This window comes from Symphodus melops, assembly GCF_947650265.1.
Source record: "Symphodus melops genome assembly, chromosome: 16".
NCBI lineage: Eukaryota > Metazoa > Chordata > Actinopteri > Labriformes > Labridae > Symphodus > Symphodus melops.
The window spans coordinates 12,610,467-12,621,508 of NC_136706.1; the positions used below are offsets into that span (position 1 = coordinate 12,610,467).

At 40.8% G+C, this 11,042-nt stretch overlaps 2 protein-coding genes across 4 annotated transcripts; one reads left to right on the forward strand and one right to left on the reverse strand.

Moving 5' to 3' along the window:
• Window positions 1-5: 5 nt before the first annotated feature.
• Window positions 6-2,943, reverse strand: gpn3 (GPN-loop GTPase 3). The gene is made up of 8 exons (XM_079364913.1): window positions 2,811-2,943; window positions 2,567-2,675; window positions 1,585-1,752; window positions 1,234-1,358; window positions 1,021-1,136; window positions 694-790; window positions 470-598; window positions 6-352 (listed from the first exon to the last, which is right to left on the reverse strand). The coding sequence occupies exons 1-8, from the start codon at window positions 2,856-2,858 to the stop codon at window positions 287-289; spliced, it is 858 nt and encodes a 285-aa protein (XP_079221039.1). The 5' UTR covers window positions 2,859-2,943; the 3' UTR covers window positions 6-286.
• rnf170 (ring finger protein 170) lies at window positions 2,944-9,431 on the forward strand. 3 transcript variants are annotated; one of them, XM_079364915.1, is made up of 7 exons: window positions 2,944-3,033; window positions 4,317-4,475; window positions 4,973-5,048; window positions 5,888-6,002; window positions 6,137-6,210; window positions 7,287-7,418; window positions 7,627-9,431. In XM_079364915.1, the coding sequence occupies exons 2-7, from the start codon at window positions 4,342-4,344 to the stop codon at window positions 7,894-7,896; spliced, it is 801 nt and encodes a 266-aa protein (XP_079221041.1). In that variant the 5' UTR covers window positions 2,944-3,033; window positions 4,317-4,341; the 3' UTR covers window positions 7,897-9,431. The 3 variants fall into 3 exon arrangements, with proteins under 3 accessions (XP_079221041.1, XP_079221040.1, XP_079221042.1); XM_079364914.1 differs by lacking the exon at window positions 2,944-3,033 and adding an exon at window positions 3,218-3,445; XM_079364916.1 differs by lacking the exon at window positions 2,944-3,033 and adding an exon at window positions 3,513-3,732.
• The last annotated feature ends 1,611 nt before the right edge of the window (window positions 9,432-11,042 follow it).

The window sequence follows — 11,042 nt, forward strand, 5'->3', positions numbered from 1 at the left end:
AAAAGTTGAATATTTTGGGTGTTTTATTTTAAAAATATAGCGTTAATAAATCTGTTCAACTTCAATGGTTGAAATTACATTTTTTGAGTCTGCAAAATGGTTAACATAAATAAAAACTTCTGAACACAATACAATACAGTCATGATCTTCAGGGTCTGTTTTTTTTTTTTTTGCTCCCCACACACAACCCACTCTTGTGTCCTTAAGAGTCATGTTGGTGTGTTTTTTCCTGTTTCTTGTTTTTGAAAGTCACTTTTTATGCAGAATTCCTGGGGTCGTTTTATTCTCAGCCGTCCCCGCTGTCTTGAAAAGCCTCATCATAGTTAAGGTTGCCCGGCTCTGCATCGACCTCCTGCAGAATAATAAAAGATATGTTACAACAAAACAATATTAACAACAAGCATGCAAACTTTGCATGCATATCTTGAGATATTTGACTGCGTTTCTGTTAATGTTCACTTTTCTTCACCTTTGGCTCCTTGAACTCCAGGTCCTCTCCATACTGTATGGAGAAGTCAATATGTTGCAGGACTATGTTAACACCCTCCTCATCTGAGCGATCAAAAGGCAAGAATCTCACCATACTGTAGTCATCAATCTGGATAAAGTGGAGAGAGAGAGAGAGGCTTATTAAATCTGTACTGAATATAAGCTAAACTAAACCCAATTTGAATTTTTACAGGCTTTACTTACAAGTTCACAGATGGCTTTAGTCAGCTTCTTGAACTTCGTGCTTCGAATGTTATCAGAGTTGTCGTCCATCATGGAGTACATGTCTGGGTCCAAGTACCTGGGGAAAGAGAAAGCAAAACCTCACTCATCAGGAAAAAATGTAACGGATTTTCAGGCTTTGCAGAACTGTAAAAATAAATAAAAATCTCTCTGATTTACCATTGAAGTGTTTTTATAAATAAAAAAATGGAAGTTCAGACTATGCAAGAAGAACTCTCCGTGTTTTGAAAGGTTACTATACATACTCAGACATCTGTCAGACAATACACAATACACAAACAATCTTACTTTTCTATTTCCTTCTTAGCTTTGGGACTAAGCAGGTCCATTTTTGTCATGATGTTTACTTGGGGAATCTCTAATGACACCATGGCACTCAGGGCAGCCATGACTCCTGAAATGAACTGCAGTCAAGAGAGGAATAAATATGTGATATATACATTACATTTAGTGCATTTCAAGCCAGACTTGAGGTGTTCTCAAAACCTAGTTGTATATTACCTTAAATGACTCCACCATGAACTGGGAGTCCACCAGAAAGACCCCACAGACTCGAAACTCCCACTGCTGGAGCTGCTCCACCAGCTGCCTCATCACGGGGAGGTGTGTGTAGAGCTCAATCTGACCTGAATAAATAAGGCCCGCGTCAAAACTGTGATACACTCTAAGCATGGCCTGAAATCTGGTTTACAATAATGCTGTTGTAAATAGAACTGACACGCTTATTCAAAAGAGAACAGGGGCCTAAAAAGATGTGACATTACATTTCTTACAGTGTTGAAAATGTGCGTGACCAGAATAGATGTTGTGCTATGTAATCATCATTCATTGCATTTGTATCAATGCATTTACCTGGACAGTCAAACAGTATGTAGTCATCCTCTACATGCCCCAGGCTTTCCTCCAGCCAGTCAAAGTTGTTGGCAAAGTACTCCATGCAGAAGACCAGGCCTCCGTTAGGGCCAAATCGGAGCGATGGATCCTCCATAACATCATCAACCTGGATCAGCTCACGGATATCTGACAGAAATAAATATAAGGGTTGCCTTATTAAACAAAGTAAAAGCTAAGATTAAATTATTAAATACAAGGGAATGATTCACAATACTCATTTCACTTGCACATCTCTTTCCATCATCAGCCCCTTTGGCTTAAAGGGGACATATTATGACAAATCCACCTTTAAAGTGTTTTTGGGTAACCTGAGTGTTCATCTACCCACAAAATCTGAAATAAATCCATCCAGTCCTTTGTTTGTGGTCTGCCTTAGTCTTACCAAACAGAGAAAAATACATGAAGGCTAACTGCATTTAAAGAGCGACGCATACCAAAATGGAGTGTTGGGAGAGAGCTGGTTTCTACAGGGTCACAAACGTCTTCTGCTGCTTGACTCATATATATTATATTATATTTGGACCAAAGCAGAGCACAGATGTTTCCTTTAGACAACAGTGGACTGTTTGAAGAGGTGAAAAAAGGATACAATATGTCCCCTTTGAGACAGACTTGCATAAAGAATCTGTTACTTTAATAACACAACGTACACACCCCTTGTGTTGCTCTGCTGTGTGTAATTGACACTGTTGTCATATAAACAGTGTCCAAATGTAGTCTGTTATTATCCTTCTTTCTATCATAATAAATCTGTTTCTCACTGCTTTGGTAATTACACTATCTTGAATTATGATTGGACCTAAAAACCATTTAAACCAATTTGTATGAATTTCATAGGTTGAGTATGTATGGAATTCTTGTCTTTCCTTGGCGTAACTTAACCTGCTTTATGAGTGCATCTCTAGTTCTGTATTATAGATAAACACTATTTAATCATTACCTGCCATGACCGGATAGTCAAAGTGCTCAGCTGCTGGGTCCAGGTTGACCACCTGAACAGACCGGTGTAGACTCTCTGAATGCTGGACCATGGTGGAGCAGTAGGTACTCTGAATGGGGGGAAAACGGCAACTCCAACAATAAACAAATTAGGCAGCCATAACTTGAACAGTGTCCATGTGGAAACACAAGCCAACCTCATACATGAGCATACAACACGTGTGCCTGAATGACTGATAGCTGACCTTCCCGCTGCCCGCCGGGCCCATCACGAGCTGTGCAAAGCGAGGCATGTTGCCCCCAACTCCAAAACGTGTTGTGTTGAATTCACACAGGCGGTTGTTAAAGGCTGATGATGCCAGCAAAGCTTTATTTACTGACGCTCAGTACTTCTTCGTGTACATACCGCCAAGAACTAAGTATCGGTACTGCCACCTAGTGATAGGAGTGCGAAATCAACCCAAACAGGTAGACTTGCAGCGTCTTAATTCGCCTATACAGAAGAAAGGAAGACGTTTTGTCATTGTTTCTCGTTCTTCATGTGTACTTTACTTAGCATTAATGTTTTAAATACCAGTTGAAATTTTAAAAATGTTTTCTTTTAAAAAGTATACTCCAGTACAGTAGGTGGCAGTATACATCACTAAAAGTGATGACCAACACAAGCCGCCATAATATACAAAATGGAGAAAAAATAAAAAAAGAAGAGGAAAGGGGCAACAAACCGAAACAGTAATAAACAGGGAATAACAAACCAAATTAAGCCGAAGAAAAAACACGAGATGAAAACGATGCTACGGGTCTTTAAAATCACGCCGAGTCTCGTGACAGTGAATGGAGTTGACAAGTGAAGCCTTTAGAAACAGGTGGAGCTGTGCAGGTGAGCTCATTCGTCTCTCTTTCTACAGTGTGAGGCAGAGTCTATGCAAAGGTACTTTGACTCGAATAGCTCGGTGTTTATTCCTCCTGTGTCACACTGTGACTCCTCCAAAGCTGAACGCACAATATCTAAATGTCTTTATGAATTAGCTAAAAGCGCTTATAGCCCAGCTGAAGTCGGATTTAGGAGAGCGGCTGTGTGTCGCCTGTAACTCTTATCTTATGTTGACTGGTTTCTTACAGAGGATCTTATCGACACAGTGACGGCTTACAGCGTTAGCACCTTTGGTTAGCAGCTTTAAGATTAAGTGTTAATTTTACAGCAAAGTCAACACATAGTTAGCAGTATGGTGCTAACGATAACAATGCTGCAGGATAGTTACTGCTTACTAAGATCCTAGCTTTATGTCAATAACTTATACATCTGCTTATGTTGTGAATAGAAATGCTGATTACTTTTTGATCTAGATTTATATTTAATAATTAAATTACATTTTTTTATTTTAGCTTCCATCATGATTTTTTACATCAATTAGATAAAGTAAATTGTGTACACTCTCAATGAGTCAGTGAATTAGCCCTTTGGACTTTTTTTAGATTTCTTATATCAAGTTAAATATCTTTACATAATAACTTGATTGTCAAAAGTTTGATCATATTTAAAAAAAGGTAGCACAATCCACAAAGAAATATTCATGTAACCTGCAGCAGTCACTTGGAGCTTTCTTGTGGTTTATACACAATGAAAATGAATTTTGACCATTATATTTCTTTCAACATGTATCTCATCCGTAATACTTGTTTGTCTTCGGCTCCTAATGACAGAGCAACGTCCTGTGAAATGCTCACTCTTCTCCCCGTCTGTCTTCTAGTGTTGTAAGGCTATGAGTGTGGGTGATGGAGGACGGTCAGTGTGGAGACTTCCTGGTCCAAGATGAGGACACCATCATCGAGGGTGTCAGCAACCAGGTCTTGTTTGTTGTTGTCCTCAGCATCACCTTCCTCGCAGGCCTCCTCACTCTGCTCTGCAGGTAAGCGGCAAATGTCAGGATTAAAACTCCCCCCGATTGCAAAGTGGTGGACACAAACTTCAGTGTATTTTCACGGACACATTCTTCAAGACACTGCATGAGAGGAGGAATTGTTTTCAGTAAAATGTGATTCACGCAGCTGTGGTATGACAAGCCCAGGAAATATGTTGTATCAAGCAACAACACTAGCGCTTTGCCATTCTCAAACAATGCAACCTAACCAAAGTCGCATAATATGATGCCTGTGTGTGAAGCCTACCTTTGCACCTTTGCGTTTCCTCTTTTCTTCTAGCCTATCATTCTAATAGCAGCTTTAAATGACACTGTGGACTTGTGAAACTGAATTTGCTGTTTTGTAGTTACGTTCCAAATAATTTGCAGATGCATGAGCAATGTGGAAAAATACTTATTTTTCTCCCCAGGTTGAATAGTTGTATGTGCTGAAACATTAAACTCTACAATGTTTTAATTGCAACCGTCTTCATTTGTCCTTGCAGGCAAGAGGAGCAGAACATTCATCCTGAGAATCAGGAGCACGTTCGAGCCGTCCGCCAACAGCTCCAGACAGAGCAGGTACGCTGGAAACTCCAGAAGCACCCATCCACTTTGTTTCAGTTCTCATCCCAAACATACATATCTACAGATATGGATACTGACTGTTATTTTTATGATCATAAATAAGAGTGTTATGGTTGTTGTCATTATTATGTGTGAGGCTACACAAAGCTGTAGAAAGATTATAGATTATATTTAATTCTGCTGGCTTCACATACAAACAGGAAGCAGAAACAACAACTGTACGGTTTTCATGAAATCTGTTGAATAATTAAAACTCTTTGAAGCCTTTCATCTATACTTGTACCTGGCTAAACGTTGGCTTAATTTTTTAAGGCCATATAAACATTTAGGTTAACAAGTAGTAGTAATCTAGGAAGTAAGATGCAGGAAGTGGCTTGAAATAGAGTTTCCTGAAATACTGTGAACTTAAAAAAAAAAAAAAAAAGGGTTCATTTTCTCAACCAGTCTTATTTAGATGATAGGGTAGGAAAGAAGGTAGCATGCTGTATTATTCTTCAGGACTGACGCCTAGTTTAAAAGTTTTGGGGCTTTTTTTTTGCCTATATTCAATAGGACAGTGGATAGAGAAGGAAACAGGAGAGAGAGAGAGAGAGAGAGAGAGGGGGGAATGACATGTGGGAAAGAAGCCACAGGCTGGACTCGAACCTGGGCCGCCCACTTTAAGGAACTACAGCCTCTTAAATGGAGCGTAACCTAACCACTAGGCCATCTACGCCCCAAAAGTTGATGCTTTTTTTTTTTTTTTTTTTAATCGGGAGATGCATTGAAAATCTCCTGTGGCGACTTCGTTTTAACGTCGTCCGTGTGTTTTGGTTATGTTTGCTCTGCAACAGGATGAAAACAGCCAGGCCGAGGACAGGCAGCAGTATTACACAGACATGTCCTGTCCAGTGTGTTTGCAGCAGGCGGTCCTGCCGGTGGAAACGAACTGTGGACACCTTTTCTGCGGTAAGACTGCGTCGAGATTTCCACACGAAGCGAAGCTCTAACTACTGTCGAACTTCAGAGAACACTTAGAGTTGCTGGAGGACGTTCTTATGTTGGAGTGATGGATGTTTGTGTTGCTGTCTTCTCCTGTATAGGCCCCTGCATCATAGCATACTGGAGGTATGGCACCTGGCTGGGTGCTATTCATTGCCCCATCTGCCGACAAATGGTGAGACACGTAGCTGTCAGAATTTCTTTTCTTTTGCATGCACCCGAGATACAAAAAAAAACAACACCAAAACAATACATGTTTATATATTTAGATTAGTTACTGTAAGGTCATGCCTAAATCACTATAGCACACAGGTGTCAAACTCCAGTCCTGGAGGGCCGGCTTCCTCAGACTTTTAGATGTCTCCCTGCTCTAACACACCTGCTTTAAATCAATGTGCTGTCATCAAGCTCTGCAGAAGAATGATAACGAGTCACTCATTGGATTCAGCTGCGTCCGAGCAGGGAGACATCTAACAGTCTGAGGAAGCCGGCCCTCCAGGACTGGAGTTTGACACCCCTGCGTATAGCAGGACAAATACCATTTGTGTAAATGACAGAATCATGAGTCCAACAGAGATGTCTGTTTTTCTTTGACAGAAAAACTGTATACTCCTTTCAGTCTTCAGGAAGACTGAAAGGAGCGATATGAATTAAATAGTACAAGGACCTTACTGTATGATCCCACATTTGAGAAACATGCTATGTTGAAGTGCTGGCAGTCTTTGACAACAACGCAGCCGCCAGCTCGTCCTCCTTCTTAGTTTCCATTCCAGTGCGGGATGGTCTTGTATTTGTTTATGACCAGAGAAGGTCGGCGGTTTAAAGGCCACACACGCACACACACACACACACACACACACACACACACACACACTATCGTCTGTGTATATCGTTTTGGACTCCCCTCGGTTTGCCAGGCCTAACAGAAAAAACCGACAGACGTTGCAGCGATGGAAGCTGACTAACACCGACTTATAAAGCCTCTGCGTTTTTCTAATAAGCTCCACCACCAGGAATGTGGCCAAACATTAAATATTAGACATGAAGTATGAAGATGGAACGGTTTTTAGAGCGATGCAGAGCTGCTACAGATTCTGTGCATCGACTCTCGGGAGGAGAGGGCTAATCAACATTACACTACACCAACACGACACATCAAGAGCTCCATAATGCTCCGTTAATGAGCGTCGATGTGTGGACGCATTTCTGTTCTGCATTTGTATTTGTTTATTTTTTTCCTCCCTTGCCTAGGTTACTCTGCTTTTCCCGCTGTTCCACGAGAACGCCAATCCTCAGAGGGTCCAGGATGGCGAGGCAGAACCTCTGCTGATTCTAAGAGACATTAACGACTACAACCGCAGGTTCTCCGGCCAACCAAGATCTGTGAGTCAAAACAGACACAAGCACATTTCGGCTGCACCATTTACACATTTATTGGACTTACTTTATCCAATGTTGTAACACATGCACATATATGTAACAGCAACAATTCTTGATATAGAAACCAGCGGGAGATGCTATTAGAAACATTTCTGCTATGCGTGTAAATATGTTAGCGCTGATTTTTATGTGCACTCCTGTGTGTCACCAGTTTATGGACCGGCTGCGAGATGTGCCCACCCTGCTTCGTCATGCCTTCAGGGAGATGTTCTCCGTGGGGGGTCTCTTCTGGATGTTCAGGATTCGAATCCTTCTCTGCCTGGTCGGAGCTCTCACCTACCTGGTCTCACCGCTGGACATTCTCCCAGAGGCACTTTTCGGTCTCCTGGGATTCATGGACGACTTCTTTGTCATCCTGCTTCTCTTTGTGTACATCTCCATCATGTACAGGGAGGTGGTTACGCAGAGACTGAACGGCTAGGTTGCTCGCTTATTAACAAGGCCTTGGCTTTTTTTTTTTTTTTTGTTCAGGAACCCAGCATGTGAGATGGATGTAGAAAAATAAGACTCGCAAAGAGAGGAAAAAATGCACTTAAGGACAGGCGCTCGACAACCCTGGTCTTCTCAGAGAGGCTTATCTTGAAACCAGAAACCAGGGGTGTTTCTTCATCACTGGAGAGTGACCTCTGCAATGACTCTATATAAGGAATTCAATCTTCCATCGATGGCTTAATAAATGTTCTGTCAAAGCAGGCAACAACACAGTAAACAAATGTGATGTTGTTTATATCTACTTTGAACTACTTTGTGTATCCAGGGAACTCTTTTTCATGACCTGAATGATTTAAATTTTTTTGCCGCCATTTCGATGGCACCGTTTCCTGAATTTGGACGGTGTGTGCATATCAACATGATAAAGACCACAGTAATGTAACGTAACGTGAACTTGAACTTACTGTATCGATGGCAGTGTCTTGATTACGTGCATTTTAAACTCGGCTGTGTTCTGCTGTTAATACCAGCTTTTGTGTTCAATTCAAGTGATCCTGCACCTGTGTCAGCGACACATTTAAAAAGATTCATAATGACCTGACAAACACAGATTATAATCTTTTGTAGCATTTTTAATTCCATTGAAATTCAAAAGTATTCTGAAACTGTAACACAGAGCATGCATGCAGGCAGGACAACGTGAATATATATCAATAAAAGACCAAAGCAAAGGTGTGAAAGATGAAGAAATGAAACCTGAGCCCTGTTTACACCGAGCCATTTGGTTTAATTTGGTGTTACACCCTCATCCTGCTTGTTTTGTCACAGCCATCCGTTCCCTTACACATCATTACATCACAACAGCGGGATGTATAGTGTAGGTGTTTGTGACCAAATAATTCAACCAAGAAGAAGAAGAAGAAGAACGCGACAGTAAACAAAGGTCAGTGTTTCCATGGAAGGTCTGCATCAGATAAAAAAGCCTTTTAAATGACTCACAAAATCTATAGGCTATTACAATGTAGTGCGTTTTGTCTTTGTCTTTTATCACCGCTGTCCCATGCAATTGGATTATTTCAACCAATCAACGGACTGCAGAGCATCTTATGCTAGCCTTCGGATAGGTTCACTTTGACACTCAACAGAATGGCACCAAAAAAGTAGAATGGGACAGATCAGAGATTTTGGTACCATTCTCTTCTTGTGACAGTTGAAACGCCAACAGAACGTGTACCGCTATGTATGGAATCAAACTGAACCAGACCGCTTGGTGGAAACGGGGCATAAGATGTGATACTAGTAAAAATCAAACACTGTCATTCCCCTTTTTCAATACCATGGCAACACATTTTAATTTACTATAAAGTAGCATAAGCTAATGCCTGAAGAACTGTCTACATTGTACAAATACATTTACAACGTTTTGGTGCCAAATCACTGCCAATGTATTTTTGCAATCTAAACTGTTCTTTCTCTTTCTGTGCCCCAGCAGCTTTTGATTAAATACATGACAAAAGAACTGTAGATTTTCTTGAACTGTCAGTGTTTTTTTTTTTTATTATTCTATTCAAATCTGTGATGATATCATTTTAAAACATGTATCCATAATATCATTTTTGATGACCTTGTGCTGCCAAGAGATTCAGACACGGCAGGGTCAGTTGGTGGGCTTGTCATATTTCTATCCTTCCGTTTTTTGAAAAACACCCAGTCGACCTCTTTTTGATCAGTCATTTATTTATTTATTTTTTTAGGCCTTTCGCCTTTATTGTAAAGGAAAATGAGGGGAGAAATGAAATTATGTAAAGAGAGAGTGGGGGGAGGACATGCAGCAAAGGGCCGAGGTCAGATTCGAACCCGCAGCTTGATGTAAAATGGTGTTGATGTGATCTCCTGTCGTGTTGCATGGTAGTAGTAGCAGTCCTTGTTTTCAACATGTTTTATGTGTGCCCCTTTACATTAGACACATGTCACAGCTTGTATCAAACAGTCCTTAAAAATCAAGATATTTGTTTTCAAGATTTACTTGGCACCCTAAAGTTACTAGAATCCCTGAGGTCACTGACCTTCACACTGAAGATGGCTGCACCAGATCACTAACTGATACTCTATCCAGACCACTCGTTTTCTCGGGGCTCTCTCTGCTGAGCAGGCGTCAGCCCTCATGTTCATGAACCATAAGGGGGGTTGAGGCTTTAGTGTCGGGTTAACAGTCAACTGTAAAATCCATTCTGTATATTTGACAGCTAATATGAACCATCAGTTCCCTCTTGGAATGTTGTATTTTAAGGCGTGGCCGAGCTGTGTCATACCTTTTCACTGTCTCTGAGTGTCTCCTCAGGTTAGTCTCCGGGGTGTTTGACGCAACCTCCACCCTTTTTGTTTCTGATTGCCCAACTGAAGCAAATGAGACAGCAGCATGTGTTGTAAATGTTTCAGCAGTTCAACAGCTGAGAACTGGTTAGGTGAGAGTCTCATGTAGGTGGGAGAATACTACAGCTGCTGGGAGAGATTTTAATGAACACCCACACCTGTCATGCACAATCTATTTTGTCTTCTATATTTTCAATGTTTTTTTCCATTAAAAAAAAGGCCCAAGTTTCAAAACAAACGGTATCTTAAATGGATTCCAAAACATCATGTCAGTCAGGATATTGTCACCATTTAATGAGTTTGGATGTGTCTGTGCTCTGGTGATGCAAGAAAATCTGTTCAAGCATGATACATGCCCCCATGCCAGTGTGGTTCAGCTCAGCCGGACCGTTTTCCATTCTTGGATTTGTCACTGTTCAATGAGGGGGATGCAGAGTGAGATTTTCTGGCACAATTTCAACTACCAAAGTGCATGAACAGTGAAAGGCTTAAAGACCTTAAAATGCTCCATCAACAATTGTAATAAGATCAAACGTGTTCATAGAACTGTTCAATGGGGGACAGATTATCTTTTACATACCTGAAAACAATAACTTGCCCTGACCATCGCTGTACAACAAGTATTCATTGAGTCCCACAATGGTTATTATTGTGTTATTCATGTCTTGGAAGGAAATCTGTGTTTTTAGATTAGAAATTAAAAAGACATTAGTTGTCCCTTCAAGGAAGAATTTGTGACATCAGTTGAGTCTAATCGTTTTG